This window comes from Triplophysa dalaica, chromosome 19 (assembly GCF_015846415.1).
Source record: "Triplophysa dalaica isolate WHDGS20190420 chromosome 19, ASM1584641v1, whole genome shotgun sequence".
Lineage (NCBI taxonomy): Eukaryota > Metazoa > Chordata > Actinopteri > Cypriniformes > Nemacheilidae > Triplophysa > Triplophysa dalaica.
In genome coordinates this window covers 3565820-3586915 of record NC_079560.1, presented here as the reverse complement: position 1 = coordinate 3586915, position 21096 = coordinate 3565820, and the positions used below count along the sequence as shown (strand labels likewise).

Below are 21096 nucleotides of genomic sequence, written 5' to 3'. Positions count from 1 at the left end.
GTACTCTGAATTGGATCCTAAGGGCTACATTCATAATCTTGAAGAAATCTCATCCTCAAATAATAATAATTTGATTCTCCAGAGCTTGAGAGCTGAAACTTGTCGTTTTTAGTTTGTTTACATACGCCACTCGTAATCCAATGACAGTTTGATCCGTTTTCTTCCAATACAAACAAGAGTCGTCCTCATAAAATTGTACCGTGTGGTAAAGCAGTTGACAGAATTAGCTCTAAAGTTCCTTTCTGACTGTGGACGTGTGATTCATCGACCTGCAGTTATAGGGGCCGGTACGACTTCTTGTTTTCTTTTGTGCTGTTTGTTTTATCCTGCGCTGGGCTCAAAGAAGCTTTTGTTTCTTGTCTCCAGTCCGCGGTTACATCTGGATTGTTGGAATGGTTTGGTAATCTTGCATAACGTCTCGAAGCAGGACTGCTAGAATCGATGTTTTCATTTAGCCAAAGGTTGTAGTTTTGTTTTCCCTAAATCTGTCCAGACTTTGTTGTGTAACAGGCAAATGGGCAGTGCATTTGAACTCCGAATGTAAAAGTCTGGTTTAGTTCTTGGTTGTGGGTACGTGGTGAGAAAATCTGAGATTGTTTTGATATGAAGGGAGATGGTGGCTGTTTTTGTGCGCTTTTAGTTTAATCGCATGACATCTAAACATGACTGGATTATGGTGCTTATTGTGTTATGTAATAAACTGTTTTGTGGTGATGGATGAGAACGGTTGCGAGCATTGACTGGTATTACATTTGTGCAAATATTTATTCTTTTTCCTATGTTGAGGTGAATTGGAGGACTATTAAGTATTGACGGCTGACCACAAAAATGATGTTTAAACATAATACAGCGAAGCAAACATGATGGCCATATTTAGTTCACCTTTGTCTGTTATGGACGGGTCCCTCAGCATTGTTTTTCTCTCTTTGAGTAATAATAAGTAGAAACAAGTTGAACGGAATCCTCATTTTTGATGGCTTCCAGGATCAAACCCCACCCTCACACCTTTCAACCACCCCTGATGCTAATTTTGCTCTTTACCATGTTATTTTCTTCTGGCTTGCCTCCACTAAGGAAATTCCATCATCTCTTTATCTCAATTCAGAGCGCTTTTACACACCCGACGGACACGTTTTTAGTTCAGGTACATTCACCTCGCTCATTAGAAGAGTTTTGCTAACCTCTGCCTTTAAATGTGCATTTTTTGTCTTTGCCTGTGGTCTTTGCTGAAGCAGTCTGTTCTTAATTCTTCCCTGCGTCAGTGTTTTCAGGAACTATATATAAACAATCGGTAGAAGAACATGTCCAGAAAAGAAAGTAAGAAATGTTTAAAAATATCTTGCTGAGGAAAATTTTTGATGCTGGTCCATGCATTAGTCATACGTAAGGATGTTGTTGGTGGTATGCTGGTGTTCTCTAAATTTGCCTTCTTTATAGGATTTATTTGAACGTTTTATCATCTTTAATAGGTTAAAGTCATAAGTCTGATCACTTAAAGTGAAAGACGCTCAACAAACCACCAGCAATATTTCTGGTCACTTATTGTAGGCCGTCATGCTTTACACCTTTTAAAGGGATAATACACACAAAAAAGAACGTGTGCCATCATTAATTCACTCTCGTGTGTTTTAAAACCATATGACTCGTTCTTCTGTGAAACACAAAGCTGTTTTAGAAATGTCTCCATGGTTTTGTGCCCATGCAATGGAAATCAATGCTGTCCCGTGTTACTTTATTACTAACATTCTTCAAAATATCTTTTTTTTTTTTGCCGTAGAAATAAGGTCATATATATTTTAGAAAAGTGTGTGTTGACGTTTGTGGGTAAACTGTACATTTATTGATTGTACATATGACAGATGTATTTCTTTTCTTTCAGTTGTGCAATAAGGAAAGTAGTATTTTTTTCTAAATGGTCGACATATTTTGGGTTTTTCCAGGACGGAAACCGATTGACATGTTGTGATTGGTATGTTGCGAGTTATACCATACTAGATTGCTGTCAAACCAGACTGTCGTTCCAATGTATACTTTAAGCCCGTGATCAACACGTGCCAGGCATTACTGCATATGACCCTGAGAAACGGCAGCAAGTGACTGCTTTATAACAAAGGCCTCTGGTTTTCTGTAAAGAGCTACGTTAGAGACATACTGATCACACCATAGGGAGAAGGAAAGATCAGTAGTTCACAACACTGATGTCAGAGTTAAAAAAACACTTAAAAAATGAGTGTGTAGAAATCCCATCCATATATTACTTCCTTCCTTAAATTGAACACAAATAATCCTATTTTAATAAATCTGTCACTTAATGCTCTCCAAAAACCACGCATATCCATTATAAACTAATCCAATAAATTATGATTCGTATTTTAGAATATTTACCAAGACTGAAACCAAAACAACTGCTGTTTTTTAGTCACAGGACACCAAAGAGGTAAAAATATCACCAGATTTATATTTAGCTCTCTAATGGGTTTGGCATTTGTTAAGTAAGTTTACAATATGAATCATTTTTTCCCACACATCTATTATTTTGCTTCACATGACATTTATTGACCCGCTGGAGTCTTCTTTGTTTTACTCTGATTTCACTGGTTATCTTTTATGATGTATGTACGTTCTGGCATCTGGACCTATAACGCGATGGATATTAGTATACATTTATTTTGCTTGTGTTCGGCTTCAGAGAAGCAAGACATACAACTGGATCTTCAAGAGATCTTGAATGACAGAAGACAATCAAAGAGGAGCGGACTGACGTCCTTTGATCCCCATGACAACCTTGTTGTTACCAGGAATGAGAGGAAGTTAATTCTTAAGAGGCAGAGATGAGCGCATAAATGATAGACTCGCTCGAGAACGGACAATCAAGATGAGGTTGCCCGAGAAAAGAATTTAAGGGCAGAGGCTGGCCCTTCCTTTGAGCGAGCTGATGACTCATTCTGGGTAGAAAGGGAGTTCTTCCTTGTAAAAGTGTGTGTGTTTTGTTTTCACGGCTGAGAATATGTAGCGATTCATCATTATGCAGTAATCTGGTCCTTCCAGTCCACTGCCTTTACTGCACCATATCCAGTAGACAGTAAGCTACTGTTCTGCTTTGCATTTAGAACATGTGTGGAAGGTGTTGTTATGGCCTATAGTTCGGTTTCAATGAGGCATCCGAACCCAGATACTGTGTTGCAATGGAGTACGAAAGTAACAAATGAAACTTGAGATGTATGCTAGCATTTCTGCATAACATTATATAACATTATTTAAGGAATAGTTTACCCCCAAATTTTTATTCTGTCATCGCCCTCAAATTGTAAATTTCGTTTTTCACTAGTGTTTTGTACCTAAACACTAAAAAATATATTTGGAAGACTCCAAAAGTTCTGGGGCACTATTGACTTCCATAGTTAAGGGAAAACTCCTATAGTTGTCAATAGTGCCCCAGAAGTTTAGTTTCCCACATTCTTAAAAATGTCTTCTTTTGTGTTAAACAAAACCAAGACTTTTATACAGTTTTGGAACAACTTCAGGATGAGGAAATGATTGAATGTTTATTTTAAAGGTTAACTATCCCTTCAACTTGATATAGGCTTAGAAAATGGACATTTTACCATTAACAGAAGTGAGATTTAAAGAGATATTCTTTTATTTATTCTCCCTCACGTCATTTCAAACCTGTGTGACTGTTTCTCTTCTGCAGAACACAAAAGAATATACTTTGAAGAATGTTGGTAACCAAACAACATTAACGCCATCGATATTCATTATATGGATACAAAACCACAAAGACATTTTTTTTTGTTCCACAGAAGAACTAGACACACACAGTTTTGAATGACACGAGGATGAATAAAGGATGACAGAATTTTTATTTTTGGTAAACAATCCCTGTTACGGCCCATGTATCTTTTCTTATCTTGTATGTAGGTCAGATGGATGTTTTTGCTGTTGGTTTAAGTTGGCGTGGGTAAAAAATTCAGATGTTTTTTTATTCCATGTCTGATTTTGATGGGCTTGCGAATCACCTGGAGTGAGTATTGTATGTGACTACCAAAATATTTTGTTTAAGCACGGCTGTTTTTTGCTTGGGTAAATCTGCATGATAATCCCAATATTTATTTGTTGTGTTGTTTGCTGTTTTTCCTGCTGTCTGTGACCCCATCAGAACAGACCTGTGATGATTTTTAGGCTGTAACGGTCCCATTGAGGAGTCACTTGTTGAAATGAGAGGAAGCACTTTTGTCTAATAAAAAGGTCGTGCTTTATGTCATCCAAGTATTTTCGGTCTGTGATGTGTTTTTGGAAAATGTGGTTGAGGCAATCCAGGCTCTCAGGTTTTACTTGTTTTAACAGACAGAGGGGGTCGGGGGGACTCAGCAAAGGATTCTGGGAAATCTGATTGTTTCTTTCCTTTCACCTGGCAAAAGCATCTCCAAGAAAGATTTTCGGTGAAACTTACGGGCACCAGTTTTTAGAATTACAAATGATTTAACCGGCTCCATCCGTTTTTTTCTTGCTTCCAGAGTATTATCCGTGAATGTGTGTTCTTCCAAATCCTGCAACAGAATGGAAAATATGGTCTAAAATGATGATTCTGCGCTCAGGCATTCATGGGAAAAACAGAGCTGCGTTTGAATCATCTGGAAGATGAATCAAAACAAGCATTGTTCAACTCTCTCTTTGACCTTGTCCTCCTATTTTGGCTGTGCACTTCCGAAATCTCAGTTTAGTTCTTGTGATGCGAGTATTGCTTTTGTGTAAGGGTGGTCACCTGGGTGCGGGTAAAATATCACGTTTCAGGGATTAATCTTTTTAAAATCCTCTGAACCATGACCAGGAACGCTGACTACGCTTATTGTTTCTCTTTCCCCAGTTTGCTCTCTGTTGGGATTCATTGCCACTGTTTTTAGACTGCTGTCTTTAAGTTTCATCTCGCTGCCTGTTTCTTCTGACTTGAGAAGATCTTGGATCTCCATTTTTGAAAGTTTGAAATTTCTTGCTTTCTATTATTTAGGCCGTGTCTTCCCAGGACATTTTTGGAAACACAGCTGCATAAACAGTTTTTTGTGGATAGACATCACAAGTACATTAACATACAAGCCATGTTTACAAAACAACGCCTATTTGGTATTTGACTACATTTAAAATGCGGAGGATCTGCAGGCAAGCTATTTACATATTACATAGAAACATTAATTAAATAGTTGAAGGATAGGGAATGTTACAACACTTTATGAGCAAAGAAAATGTATGTGGGATAAAGTAAATGCTATTGAAGTTTACAGTTAATCCCTTTAATTCTTTCATGAATATGAAAATAACCTCAGTCAGGATTAGTTTTCTATGTGCTTTCTTTGCACTTTTATTGCATTTCAAAACCTATGCAAAAATGATGGTGAAATGGACATTTTAGTCACAGGAGAGGTTAAAGTCCACTATTGCAGCTCAGATTATAGAGCTTTGCGTTATTGCAAAGGTCATGGGTTACATTCCCAGAGAATAATAAAGTGAAAATGCATTTGGATAAAAGCATCTGCCATTAATGTAAATGTTAACTCAAACGTGCTTGGGTTGAGAGCCTGGGATTTTAGAAAGCTTAACTTGAAAATGAATAGAATGTTTTGTGTATATCTAAGATATTTTTGGTTTTTAAAGGCATGTTGTGTCTTACTTATTAAGGAACTCATGAGCCAGCTCTCTTAAAGGGACAGTTCACCCAAAACTGAAACATTTTCTTCCTCTCTTGTCATTTTAAATCTGCATGATTTTATTTCTTCTGCACAACACCAAAGAAGACATTTGAAGAAAGTTGGTTACCAAATAGCGCAGGCACACATTAATTTCTAGTGGATGGACACAAAAACCAATGCAAGTGAATGAGTGCTTCTTGTGAATATCTTGTGTTCTGCAAAAAAGAAACTCATGCAGGTTTGAAATGACAAGAGGGTGAGAAAATGATGACGTCATTTTCATTTTTGGGTGAACTATCACTTTAAAAAAGATGCCACAACATGTTCTTCACAGCGATGCCATGCACAGAGGAACCCCCAAAAACCATTTACTTAAAGGTTCTTACAAGAGCTATTTTCCCGCAGCAAAGAACCATTTTTTAAAAGTTTCTTCGGATGTTCTCTTTGAAACCATTCAGCCAAAAATACAGTATTCTGGTTACACTTTACAGGTTGTATGTGTTAACGTTAGTAAATTCATTAACTAGGCATTAACTACGATTGCATTTACCATTGACTCAATTAAAAAAATGGTGTGAAAGTATTGTTCATGTCAGCAAATGCATGAACTAATGATACAATCTCATTGTATTCCTCTTCTCATGCACTATGCATAATTGTTAGGTCATCTGAATTTTGTGTTGCATAAAAAGTATTTTGATGAAAGGTAGAAGATAATTTTTCATTCCAAACATACCCATAATCTCACGCTGGAGAGATCGACGCAGTGCTCCACATCACCCTGAGAAATGGGGGAACGCATTCCACACAGGGTCTGTGTTAGAATAACAAAAGCTGAGAAAAACAATCTGCATACGATAGCTGTGCACACAGAACTAATGAAGCATATGAGAGGGGTTTGAAATGCACTTTCCTCCCCTCGTTTCCCTCTTTTAGAGAGTTTCTCGTCCCCAGTGTGCATTCCTGCATAAATACGTGCTTATCTGTGGCTCTTTTTGTCTGAAATGTGGAATGACCCCTTCTCTCTCTCTCTCTCTCTCTCTCTCTCTATCTCTCTCTCTCTGAGGCCGTGAGTATGATTGATAAAAGGGGAATTGATGCAGCTGAAAGCAGCACAACAAATCAAAGTGTTTTACATGTATGGGTTTTATATATATATATATACACCTTTCAGCTTCGTTGTTATGCATCTGCTGATGCAGGTTTGATCCGGTCTGCAACATGTCCCAATTCCGTCTGTGATTTTTTTTTTTCTGACAATAGATTTTCCCATGTGCTCTCACACTTTTGTTAGAGAACTTCTGAACGTGTCCTGACAACACACCCCCATGATGTTTCCTGCATACACACGCCGCTTGAAAACTCTGACTCCACAGTTCAATTGAAATGTGACACAGAGCATTTAGGTAGTCCCGTGTAATGCCCGTTCGGAAGTAATCCCTTAAACCCTGAGCTTCCCCCGTCTCTGTTGCCTCGCAGCGTGCTGGGATTTCCAGGGGTTCACGACTCTTGTCTCTACAGCTGTGGAAGCAGCGCGGAGGTTGGGACGTAATGACAAACAATTTCGATGCAAAAAGTGTAACTGACCCAACCCCGACGATTAGGCCTGATGCGACACGAATGCAGTTTTGCGTTATTTTGTGACATCATGAACATGTTTTTAACCGGGCTGGCATTATTTAGATCAGCAGGTCAATTGAAGGGATAGTAGGGTAAAAAGTAATTTACTACATTGACCTGAAAGTTACTTATGTTCATTTTTCTAGTTGTGAAAATATTTAAATTGTTAATCCAACTCTACAACAATCCAACTGTTGTATTTGTTGCAAGAATAGCACTGATGTGTTTTGTCTATCCGCAGGCACCATGCATGTGTCTCTGGCCGAGGCCCTGCAGGTGAGAGGCGGACCCCTGCAGGAAGAGGAGGTCTGGGCCGTCCTGAATCAGTGCGCTGAAAGCCTCCATGAACTCCTCCGCAGAGGTAAACCGTCATTTATCTCGCACTACAGTGAGAACTCCCACGTTTCTCAAGGGTACACAGGAATCTTGGCTGAAAGCATTAGTGCTTGAACGAGTGAAAACACAGAGATCTTGAATTACTGCCGGATGTCTTTGGAGTATAGAAGAAAATGCTGATAAAACGCATCCAGAAGCATTCATATCAGCTGTTTGCTCAAGGTTTTTCTTTGTTATTTTGGGAACATTTGTTACATAAGTGTTACGTAAACGCAGTGCAAAAACCAGTTTAGAAATGTAAACAAGTGAGTTGTCTATGTAGGCAACATTGTAGATGTCAAGGGTGTATATGTGTGTAGTAGCCTATGATACACAGTGATGGTTTCAAGCGATGTGTTTATAATGAAGTGTTGTGGTGATCTAAATGCTCTCCAGCTCATCACTTTGTGTTGCCAAGGAACATGTTACACACTTTAAAAAAAGAAAAGTAGACTTAACACAAAATTTCAAGGCAACTCGCTGCGAGCTTTTTTGAGTTTACTCAACTTTTTGCCAAGTATTTCACCTAACTCGAATAACTGAGTAATGTCACATGACTGTCAACTGAAAAAAAAGTTGAACAAACTTAAAATAAATATGCAAGTTTCTGAGTTCACTCAACTGTGGGCATAGTTCACCCAACTCAAAGATTGTGTTTTATATAACATTAATTTATAATTGTTATATTGTTGTATAAACACTCTACTTAAGTAACTGCTTAAGTTGTTTGTGTTTACAACGTTTAAGTAGTGGACTCCCTGCGTCATTTCCTTCAGACCTCAACACGGAGCACATGAGCCTCAATCATGGTTACAATCATCAAACATCATTAAACATATAGTTAAAAAAGGCACTCTAAATACTAAAGGTAACTTGAAATGACAACAAAAACAAAAATTTAGCCAGTAAACACTAAAATAGCAATCATTTTAATAAATTTAACAGGAAAATTGAACACTTCAATTGTTTTTTAAGATTACTCAGTTTGGCAAGTTGGTTAAACTTCTTGACTCGCTTTAGACAATCACTTAGATATCTAAGTACAGTCAACAAAATAATCTTTGTTGGTACCACATTGAGACTAGCATACTCAAAATAATACATTCTTCTCTACTTCTAAATAAAAACTTTGTACAATTTACCTTATTACCTTTGTTGGGAGAACAATTTGAGGTTGTATTTTTTTCAGTGCATTGTTTCGATCTATGCGTTTCACAAAACACTCCTGCGGTGCCTGGGGTTTGTAAAGTATTGGGGTTTACATTCTTCTTCGTTCTTTGTAATGTTCAGAATCTAGAGAATTTCTCACTTTTTTTTGTTTTGCTTTGCTTTAATCAGGCCTTTTTCCACACTCACCTGGTTTTTCTGGTTTGGTAGGAATATAACTTTTTCTGTCTTCTGTACTGTGGATTTTCTCAAGGTTTCGGTCAGCACATGTGGGAAGTAAACCATGGTATTATAATAGTAAATGTGACAATGAATAATACCAATAACTCTAGTTACTATAGTTGAGTTGTGTAGGGGTTTATAAAAAGATGCATTTCATTTTCATGCACCTTGATTTACACCTAATGACTTTTAAACAATTGAAGAGTTTATTTGCAGAAACATAACTCATAAAAACATAATGGATTTATTTGAAAAAGCTATAATAAAGGTGTTTTAACTTTTAATGGAAACCATTAGAATTTCCGTGATGGTTTCTATTGGGTTCTTGTTGTTTTTAGAAGGGACATGAGTTAAAAAAAAAGAATGTCAAGGGTATGGTCACAGAATGTATAGTGTTGCTTTGCAATAAAACATGAAAACCATTTTCCCTCATACCACAGATATGCTAAAAAGCCGACACAAAAAAAACCTTAAAGTGGAAAATATTTGACTATGCCCACATTTGCTGTATTGTGTCTCCCAATCCAATGACTCAAAAACATAACAGACTTTTCCACTGAAGTACAAACCTCAATGTCGTCAACTACTCGTCCGCTAAATACTCAGTCAGTATGTTTTGTGTTTCGCATTGTCCTCAACTAATTTGTTTAAAAGTGAATAATTTGACTACCTCCTCAAAAGCTGTCAGGGTAGGCTGGACCAAAAATCGCAGCTATCTGTCTGTTGACCCGAAGAAGTCCAGAAATCTCTGTCGTCTCTGGGGGAAGGGTAACACTTCACTGGTATTTATCAGAAGGCTTACTCAGCGCTGCGTCCATCCGCAGTCTCTCAGAATGGACTTTTGTGTCACCGCTGTGAACAAAACCTTCTTTATTGTCCCTGCAGACCGGTTTCCTAAAGAGCAGATTGGTGGGCCGTCGGAGGAGTCTGACATCATGCCAAGTCTTCTTGACCGATATCTGCTGACGTTCCCGTCAAGATGCACAGATCTCGAGTCTTTCTCACAGTCAGGGCACAATTCTCATTCTGTTGGTCCCTCATTCAGCAGGCCTGGCTGTTAGCCAGCGGGTTTGAAGAGTAATGGCTCTTGTCTTCAGGGTTGACCGAGACGATGATGACAAAGATGATGTAGTAGCTTCGGTATGTGTTTGCAGGAGCACGCAGGGCTCTCCTCGTCTCACAGAAACTTGTTATCTGGCCTCGAGTCGCTGGGGTGAAAACTTGCTGGCGAAGGTCCCTCTTGACAGAGTTTGCTGAAATTCACAGCCCCGCAGTACAGGCGAGGGATACGACTTGAGCGAGTCAGCAAGTTACCCATTTAGTTGAAAACCCTGAGTGCTCTGATTTAATAAATCCTGAGCTTGCGTTTTATATCAGGCTGTTTTCATTTTCAATATATTTGTTTTTTCGTTGCACTTTTTTATCCATGCCTGGACTGGTTACAGCACAGCGGAAGGCCAGACATATTAAGTTCTTTTTTTTTTACTTTAAACAAGTACATAACAAATCAGTTTCCAAAATGGTATTCTCAACAGTACGCTTATAAAAAACAATTCAAAAGTTGTGCTGTCAGTTACTATTTTGCGTGAAATATCAGTTTGACATCATTCGACTTCAACCCACATTAAATAAGTAGTAACCTGCAGTTTTATGTTTCAAACACAGATGGCGATAGAGAGGCAAATGATACTAATTGCAGCTTAAAGGTGCTATTTTCTGGGGGGATCTATTAACAGAAATGCTAAATAATATACATAACTATGCCTTCAAAGGTCTATAAAGACCTTACTTAATGAAGCTTTATGTTTTATTACCTTAAAATGAACTATTTCTACATGCACCGTGGGTCCCCTTGCATGGAATTCGGCATGTTGTTTCTACAGTAGGCGCAAATGGACACAGTGCTCTACACAGCGTGTTCTTGTAAATATGTTATTTCCTTCGGCAAAGAAGCAAAAACGTGACAACATCTAAGTTTTGATTGAAACGCTGTAGTGCTTCGAAAGGGAGGGGTGAGCGGAGGAGTGAACCATTGGTTGCAATTCACGACCTCACCCCTAGATACTGCTAAATTTCATACACTGGACCTATAAAGTGTATTTATAGAAATTATTTCATGTTTACTCAACATGGTTGTTTAATAGTGTTGTCTTATTGCTTAGGCATTTTAATATTTTGGAAAATAGTAATTCAGAACATTAGATTGGAAGTTGTTATGCACTAATCTTGAACATCTAAAATAAACAAATGCAGATGGAATAAGCAGACGCCCAGGTCAGTAGTCTGCACATTATGTTTTTCTGTATGCTGAAGGAGTTTGCTGTTTTTTGTGTTATTTACAGAAATTTTATTCTGTTACGCCAGTCTCAGAAAACACAGACTGTCCAAATGTGCTTCTTGCAGTTTGTGATGTTATTTTTAGTCTACTTGTTGGGCACCAATTATGACCAACCAATCTGTGATAGGCCAAATAAAGTCTTATCAGATTGCTTGCTTTGAGATATGTCTGACTGCTTCATCTTTGCTTCCTTGAATCACCAGACGTCTCTGGGCTCTATCACAGACCTGAAGTAGTTTCCTCACTTTTCAACATTTGAAGTCGGTCCATCGAAGTTTAAATGTCGCTCGAGATGTTATCTGTATTGGTTGGTTGGTGGTGTGGCATATATATAATTTGAATAAAAAGATGGGAATAGCCGCTTTACTCCAGCTACTGTGCCTTCACAATAGGGTCCAAACCATGACCAGACGCTTTCCACAGGAAACGTGTGTTTACTTTGAGAATTCCAGCGCTTTATAGCATCGCCCCTTGAATTTAATTTCTTCAAGGTTTCTTGCGTGCTCTTTAAAGCCATTTGCCAGTATAAGCAAGAAGAAGATGGTCGACTAAGCAAGTAGATTATAAACGAGAGTCTTGTTTTAGAGATTTTCTTTGAGACGCAGATCCACGTTTCTGCTTTTATGTGACCAGTCCTGATTGAATACAACAAAACTAAGTTGAAGTCATAAAAGAGGATTTTTGAAAACAGTTCCACAGCTTCACTCAATGTTAATCAGAAGTAAATGAAATATGTCTGTACAGCTGTGTGGTTTTTAACCGCAGGGCTCGCTTCACTCGAGGAACCTCAACTGAACTGAAGAGCTTCATTGTTTTGGTTGTTGAGCTCAAAAAAGCGGAAAGAACATCAAAAAGACAAACGCACTGTCAAATAGAATCGTCCTTTTGAGAGAAATCCCAGGGGCCTCGTATTTCAAGGAACTACACTCTTTCACAAAGCAATGTAGCTCTTTAGTGCGTCTTTGTCTGAATGAAAAGATATTTCCACCGCAGAACCTCGCAAGACTTCTTAAGGTCCCGAAATGTGTGCTGTCGGATCGTGCCGTACTCGCGTTGAGGAAATTATGTTAGTCCAACACCGCAGGGTCCCTAAACTCGTCTGATAACTTTCTAAATTTCATAATTTCACAAAACGTTGCAAGCTGCTTTTGTGCCAAAGGAAATATTGATTTTCTCAATTTCAGTCGGATTTGAATCCAAATGCTCTCTGAGAATGTGCTTGCAAAAAGAAGAAAAAAACAGGACAAGTTTCATTGTGGTTATATCACACAATATTCAAATGAATAGATTTAATTGGGTGAAAGTACAACCTACAAATTCTGTGTTTTCAAAACCACATCATTTGTTTTCTCACTTCAGATTATAAATGAATTGCATTTGTTTTGTTTTTATTCTTCATAGATCCTTCTGGATTGGGTTTCATAATCTCTCCGTGGTCCCTGCTCCTCATGCCTTCTGGAAACATCTCTTTTACTGATGAGAACGTTACGCAGAAGGACTTGCGGGCGTTTACCGCCCCAGAGGTGCTGGAGGGCCTCAACCTCACCTCACTGTCGGATATGGAGAAGGTATATCTGCAGACTTTTGTTTCCCATTTATTCAATTTAAAAGAGTCCTCATTTATAAAATCAAACATTTGCAGCCAAAATATACACTCTTGAAAATAAAGGTGCTTCACGATGCTATACATGAATTTTTTTTGTTTAAATGGTTCCATAAAGAACCTTTAACATCTGTTTCACAAAAGGTTCTTTGTGGCAAAAGAAGGTTCTTCGGATTATAAAATGGTAAGAAAGAGATGATTCCTTAAAGAAGCTAAGACTGAATGGTTCCTCTATTGGGGCGATCGCTGTGAAGCATCAATATTTTTAAGAGTGTAGTCTGGTATTATTTTTCTCATGGAAAAAGTAAATTATTTAATTTGACAGATGTAACAATTTATTTACTACTGTACATATAGACTTATTGTTATGTTTATCAATCACTTTATTGATATAAAAAAGGAAAGTTGTACAGCATTGTAGCTAAAGTTGATTTTCCTTGTTGTTTATATTCGTGAAATGCATTCATTTTTTTTTTATTGTTTAAACAGACAACTTGAAATAGTTCGACAGAACACTTAAGACATGTATAGACACACACACCACTAAAGAAAGACATTTTTACATTCTATGGCCGACTCGTATTCTGTTCCCAAAGATATTCTCACCGAACATCACTGTCTGAAGGCAGACAAACCGCACGTCAAATGACAATGACACCGTGTTCTGTGTCTTTCCTGTAAAGTTTGGTTATGATTTAAGTAAGCATTTAAATGCTCACAGACTCTTTCAATGCGTTGTTGTGTAGAAATGTGTGTTTTTCTGTGAACATCTGCAATGACGTACACTGTGAGATTAGCTGAAATCAGCCATCATTTATAGTTGTGTTGGACGCTTTACTCAGACTCCTGTCTCTTATATGTGTGTGAAAATGAGAGTGGATTTTTAGCAGACAGGCATAATTTGTCTGTGGCCTAATTGAATCTCTTTCCAGTTTTTTCATTATTTTAATTGAATGTCTTTGAGATATTTAATCTCCCTTTAATTGCTTTACAGGGATTGAAAAATCAAATCTATTCATTTAAAATGCCATTTTGATTTTCTAGATGCACATGTATTCCCTTGGCATGACGTTGTTTTGGGGTGCCGACTATGAGATTCCTCAAAACGAGGTGAGGCGTCCAAGAAAGAACACTGGTTATTATTATTCATCCATCAACAGGTATTGCAGTCATGGGAGGAAAATATGCCTACTAAGATTGTTCTAACATTATTATTACCGATGTTTGTTTTAGCCAATGAAACTGGGAGAGCATCTGAACAGCATCCTGCTGACCATGTGTGATGACTCCACCCTCTCTCGGCTCTCCGTACGCTCGGTCCTGGACACCTGCAGCACACACATCCGTAACTCCAACTGTGACCCGTCGTTCTCCTACGTCAGGCGACTGGTGAGGCTGGTCCTGGGCTCTCTTTCTCAGGTGAGTGGGTTCATTCGTCTAAACCACTTTTTTGTATCTATTTTTGTTGAATTTTCAAAATACGATGATTTTCAGGCGTATAATACAATGTTCTGGATTCACTTTGGGTTAATGAGGATGTCACTTTGTAAAGTCAGTATTGCAATGGCAGATTCATGTGTTCTTTAGATAACACTATTGTTCATTTCATGATAGTCATTTATTGTCAACATCAGGGAAAGCATGCAGACGTTCTGGAATCATTAGAGGAACAAAGCGTCTTCAGAACATCCGGTTACTGTATTTGTTTTAATGGAGCTGGTTCTCAGTTTCCAGCCCTTATATTGTTAAATGAGTTCACAACAAAACACTGTGATGTGTGTAAACATATTGTTCTTGTAAAGTAAATTCTTCGCAGTCCAGCCTCATAAAACAGGTTTCAATTAAAAAGGTAGTTAACAGTCTTTCCCGTTCTTGTGTCTTGTGTTTGATTTCACATCCTGTTCGTCTGTTTCACACTCCCCGGCTGTTTAATAGCTTAGAGATACAGAAAGAATTTGGCCAGGACTGCATATTTCTGCTCTTATTTTTAATCTTTGCATTTTTTTATAACAATATGGAGGGGGGAGATCCTATCTGCAGGATGTCTTGGATGTTTATCCTTTGAGATCACTGCAAAACAATGTTCTGTCTTGTTTTCCATTACAACAGTATATAACTCTTAAGTCAATATTTCTTTACCTGAAAAGCAAAATGACTCAAGAATTTGAGTATTATTTTCTAAAAAAAAATTAGAACAAAGATTTAATTTTAGTGTTATTTGCTTAACCTTTTAGAAAATATTTCTGCTTGTTTTAAGCATAAACACACTTTAAACTTAGAATCGTTTAAGAAAAACAAGACTTTGTATCAAGACTTCATATATAAACTGAATTAAAGTTTAACGTTATAAAAAACAAATAAAGTTAATCGTATTAGTAGAGCCAGACTGTTGGTCTTGGTGTCTTGTATTACCCTAAAGAAGTTTAATAACTGTCTGGATGTACCTTATCCCATTTATTCCTTGGCCACATGAGTAAATAATTTGACACAAAATATTGATTTGAAAACGTTTGTAGGAACAAGACACAACATTCAAACAAGATAAACATGCAATTTGGTTTATTCATCTGTATATGAAATATATTATTTCATTAATTATATTTAATTTATTAAATACATTTAGTTTGTTTGTATGTATTAAACTGCACTGTGTTTATTTTTGTTATCTGGAAATAACAAGCTGTATTTTAATATGTTGTGACTGAGCAATCAGAATCGAGTATTCCAGAGAGCCAATAATAAAAGATAAAACTGTTTTTTTTTGTAACCGTTATGTGTCTCTCATTCTGTGTGTGTTTAGCTGGATGGTCTGTTGACTCAGAGCGAGAAGGAAAACCTGCCAGAAAGAAGTAAAGAGATTCGGGAACGACTTCGAGGAAAGGGACTTCCTGGTAACGGATCAGATTTTTAATTGCAAGCAAGAAATTTCACCCACATAAGAATCGTTGAGACATGTCCACTCACTGCTTGCTTTCTACTCTCTCGCTCCTGCTCCCTGTGACAAAAACACTCACACACCCAAACACACACACACAGGCATGCCATTACACGTCTGTACTCCTACCGCCCACAATCTGCGCATCTTTGCGTCAACCACACACTAAATTGGAATTATAAATGAAGTATTTCACCTCATTCTACAGTGATTTCTAGCAAAGACATATGATTCATGCTGAGACTGCATAAAGCAGTTATCCAGTTTTGACTCACAACGTAAACAACGCAGGTCTTGGTACCGACATGACACAGCTTTGGCCCTTCAGGGGATAGCACTTATCAGAACATAAGAATAGAAGATCCCTCCCTGCCACAAGAGACAAGCCAGAACAGCCCCGGCCATGGGAAGTACGAAAATCAAACCGAAGATTGTTGAAGGAGTTTTGAGATACTCAAAGATTGCAGATAGAAAGTTCAGGGGAATTTTCTGGGGAGTTTGTGAAATGCATTTTCTAAAATTGGTGTGATGCCACAATGTGCAGATCGTCAAGTTTGGCGATGTTCAAATTTTACGTTTACGGCATGTTTGCATGTATGCAACAACGTCACATGACCTCATGTCTTTGCATTTTTTTTTCCGATCACACAGATTTTTTTTATCATCATTTATTCACTCATGTCATTTAAAACCTTAAATATGACTCCTCTGTGGAACACAATAGAAGAGACTGTATTTGGAGAAATGTCTCTGTGATTTTGTGTCCATACGGTGGAAGTCAAAGGTGGCCAGTGCTGTTTGGTGACCTACATTCTTCAAAATATCTTCTTTTGTGTTTTGCAGAAGAAAGTCAGTTTTGAAATGAAATGAGATGAGAGTAAATAATGAAAGAATCAGTTTTGGGTGAACGGTCTCTATAATAACATCAGGGATGGTGAGGCTCATTGTTATTGTTGTAAACACTTTGGCGGTTTGTTCAAATCCCTTAAGTAAACTTTGGCACGTATCTCAACTGAACTGTTTTAGCTGTCTGTGTGATTGATGCCTCATGTTTTGTTGAGAAAAGGTGTGGATCTAGTTTTCTAAGTGCTAAAAATGACAACTTTCTCCTTATGGAGAATGAAATAAGTGATGTTTAAGTGTCTCTTACACAATCTAGACACGTTAAAAGTCCCTCACACGTCTCTGCCTTTGTCTCTCTTTCCATGTTTTTCTCATTGTGTCTTGGTCTGGTTTTTGTGCTTTGTAGTTTAATGACTTGTCTAATGATAAAGGAGAACATCATTTGTTTTTTTCTATCTCTTTTATGTCTCCTCTCACTTTTTATTTTCTCTGTTCACCTCCCAGATTTCCAGCTCCCTCACTTTCCTCTCCATCCGTCTGTCCGTCCGTCTTTCTTCCTCTCGTCCCAGCTCAGTGTCGTAAGCAATGTGTGCGCATAGACGTTTAGAAGCGAAACTAGACAAGCATATCACCGCAAACCAAAACCATTGCATTTCGTTTTGGAAAATATGAGCGAATCTTCCCAGTGGTTTTAGCTAAGCTGCAGAAATTCTTTACGGAGAACACAAAACTCAACTGGAGCGGTTATGTAACTGCGGCGTGGCATCGATCACCCATCCACGTTTCCCAGAGCTTTCACAGCTTCTTCTGGATGACTTTTGTTTTTATGCAGTTTTATGTTATCATGAAGCCTGCTTGGATGGTGACTCATTTAACACGGGTTTATTTTTGGTTTTGTGTCCATACAATGGAAGTGAATTGATGCAAGCATTTTTCTTCAGAATATTTTCTTTTGTGTTCTACGGAAGAAAGAGGTTTAAAATGGTGCGTAAAGGACGAAAGATTTTTCATTTTGGGGTGAACTTTCCCTTTAATCATCAAAATGACATGCCTCTCTTCATCAAGCGTTTGAAACTCTTTGCTCCTGTGATATTCTGAGCTTGTTTTCAAGAAGCCGAGAGAAAAGGCCTCTTGTCGAGTCATCCAGGACCCATCTGTATCGTCCCTGTCTTCCTGATTGATGGGGCTGGAATTGGCATCTCAACAAGCGTGTCGCTAGAAACTTGGGGTGAAATCGGAAGGCCTTTAGAGAAGCTCGTAACCAGTTGTTCCTCTGTTCTTTTAGACAATAAGTGCCCATTTCATTGTCATTCTGGTGAAATAATGATGTATCCTAACAAAATCTGAAGTGTTTTAATTCTTGCAAAAACTCTTAAACTTTGTATGTGTTTTTTTATTTCAGGACGAAGTGCTGCCCATCGCGTGCTGGAGCGCTATCGCGCCCGGACTCAGGAGCAGGCCAACCTGAACCGGGGCCTCAGCCGCTCGATGGGCTCTCTTCCCGTCCAGGACCTCGTCAGGGCAGACGAGGGTCCCCTTCAGAACCCCCCCTCAGATTACCACGCCGGGTCCGAGTCCTCTTCAGAGCTCTACCACCAACGCCATCCGCAACATCTGCATCAGCAGCGGGGCCGACACTTGGAGCCGGACCACCGTTCCCACCCTCATCAACGAAACAAAAGCTGGGCATCCTCGGCGGATCTAGGATGCCTCGATCCGGAGATGCTACGCTTCGGGGCGCTGGAGGACGCTCGGAGGGGCAACAGCGCCTTGAGCTCTCGCTCGGCAGTGCGACACAAGTCGTCGACAAAATCTAGGGACTCTCGATATTCGGACTTTGGGAGCATGGATGTGCAGAAGCCCCATCACAGGTCGAGCAATTCGGTCGGCTCGGCGTTTAATAACGCTTACGATCGGCTCAAGGAGAAGCAGAAGAAACTCCAGGTGTTGAAGCAGGCCATGGATGGTGAGGATTTTTGATTTGAACATTTAGTCCAGTGAGGAAGATATGTGTTGTTTTGGACGTTTGCCTAAATTAACCCCGTAAAAAAAAAAAATATTGAGATTTGACCTTTGTATTCTTGAGTAACTTGAGTAAAGGTTGGTTCATAGGAAACTTTGCATTCCATCTTGAACGTTATAGACATGATTTATTCCTGACTTGGTCCAGATGCGAAATGTGTTTTGTTCAGGCCAAATGCTAAATCTACATCGACCTGACAGCTGAACCCAGCCCGACCACTGTTTGTGTACAATATCTATTCGTTTTTGACTGGTATCGCACCATGAGAATATCGAAATTCAACTGTGAACTGTGTGTTAAAGCAGATTTTTTACAACTGAAGAGATTTCCAAAAACCTCATCCTGATAGTTTCTGCGAAGTCACACATCTTGCGGCGTAGAGCCGAGGTTGACCGGTTGTGTGGTGGGAGCGAGTTATGAATGGGTTTCGCTTTTTTTCCGCGTGTGCGGCCTTCTGCCAGGTTCTTTATGACTCAGTCTGGCTCAGGCCTTCAGATTCCTGGAACTAATTAGAGATGGATAATTCTAGGCCTTTAAAGCTCACATACTTATGCAAGCAGTTCCCTCGCTCTGTCTCTCGCTCGTTCAGACTCTCTCGCCATTTTCCGCTTGCGTTTCATTCAGAACGTTCCACTGTTTTCCCGTGTTGGGGAGGCTGTCGTAAATCATAGCTAGTATGAAGCATGACAAGCTAAAGTTTTGAAGTTCAACTTTAGGGAGGCTTTGCTCTTTCATGACAGATTTATAACAAGCCGCTAATAAAAAATTTAACTGCGTTGAAGCTGTTTAACCTTTTTTTTAACTTTTAAAGCTGTGCGAGCAAGGATGTAAAAAAACGATGTTCACAATTGTCTTCTTAACTAAATACACAATGTAGAGCTTATAATAATCATTTATAAGATGTGTCAGGTTCGATTTTGTTTTGTCACTATGAGCTTAAACTATTTAAGTTATTTTCTTGAGGTTTTAATTGTTACTTTTTTAAAAACGGCTTTATCCTGGCGCAAAATTAGTGTTCTTGTTCATTAAAAATGTACTTTCTGAAAGAATCAGACTCCATGTTACAAACATTCGTTATGTGTCAAAGTCTTCATAAGAACAGTCTGAACTGAACTCTTTAAACTGTTCAAGCACATGTGGCACATTCATGCACTCGACCTTCGCCTGGTATCCATATGGACGTTTTCTAGACGGAGAGCAGCTTTGCTTTTTTTTTTTATAAAGCTCAGGCTTTCCAGTCCAGTCTGGCTCGAACTGAGCCCACAAGCTGTTTGGTGGCTATTTTTACCACCGCTGAGCTCAGAACCAAAGACATTCTCTTTCCAGTCCGAACGGCTAATGGATTCATTAAGCACTTCTCTGGAAGGCATCTTTTAAAGGGGTCACTTTCTATCCATTTGTAACATTTTCCCTTTGAAGTTCAGTTTAACTTGACTTTTTTTAACCCTTTATTATACCTTAAATATTTGTATGTGTAACAGAAACATCCAGTCAGCATTTGGTATGTATTATAAAAGCCGTTCATGTGGACATGGCTGTTCAAATATCCACTACATAGTTGTGACATCATCAGCATGACAGTACCTGCAGCTTTGTAAAATCTGATGCTTTTTGCAGGCGATCAGATTGAATTGGATAAAGTTTGTTTTGTTCTTTTTTAAATATAGCAGAACCCGAATTTATCTGACATCTCATAGCTTACGTGAAGTCAGGGCTAGCGAAACCTTCTGTGGACATGGAGAAGCCGTCTGTCCGTCTTCTTGTGTAAACTCGAGTCACGTTCATTTTCCAGATAATAACTGGCCACATTGTCCACAATCCTGGAGAGAAGGAATGTCCAGCTCTATTAGAACACAACCAAGCATGATGGCAAAGAGCATTTGATTTGGTCTGTGTTTTTGCCGTGAATGGATGAAATTGAACGCAGAACATTTGTAGTGGCGTTAAAATATGTAGTTTGACATCTAGTGTTGTTTGTTTTTGCTACGTGTTTATGCCGCCGGTATATCTGCGGGGAGTGCGGAGGAGTACTTTGTATGAGTGGAGATGCAATTTCAGATGCTTAAGGTTGATGATATTGATGTTTATTAGATAAAATTGCACGTCCATCTGTTTGGATTCCAATCCAATACCGTTCCCTTAACCTTTAGGTCAGTAGGTCAGCTTTTTGAAGGCGGTTCAGAAACTAATTGAAGACATTTTTTACAAATTCTACGAAACTCTAACTCTTCAGCATTCCACAGGGTTCCTGGGGATTCAGTTTTCGTGTAACGTTAAGATACATGA

The 21096-nt window shown here is 38.7% G+C and overlaps 1 protein-coding gene across 1 annotated transcript in view; it reads left to right on the top strand.

The window, feature by feature from the left end:
- The window catches only part of ptpn13 (protein tyrosine phosphatase non-receptor type 13), a 50934-nt gene that overhangs the window by 1148 nt on the left and 28690 nt on the right, over nt 1–21096 (top strand). Inside the window, 6 exon segments of the mRNA XM_056730642.1 lie at nt 7546–7665; nt 12808–12974; nt 14054–14119; nt 14243–14428; nt 15810–15900; nt 18190–18753. Of these exon segments, the coding sequence (XP_056586620.1) occupies nt 7551–7665; nt 12808–12974; nt 14054–14119; nt 14243–14428; nt 15810–15900; nt 18190–18753 (1189 nt within the window). The 5' untranslated portion in view covers nt 7546–7550.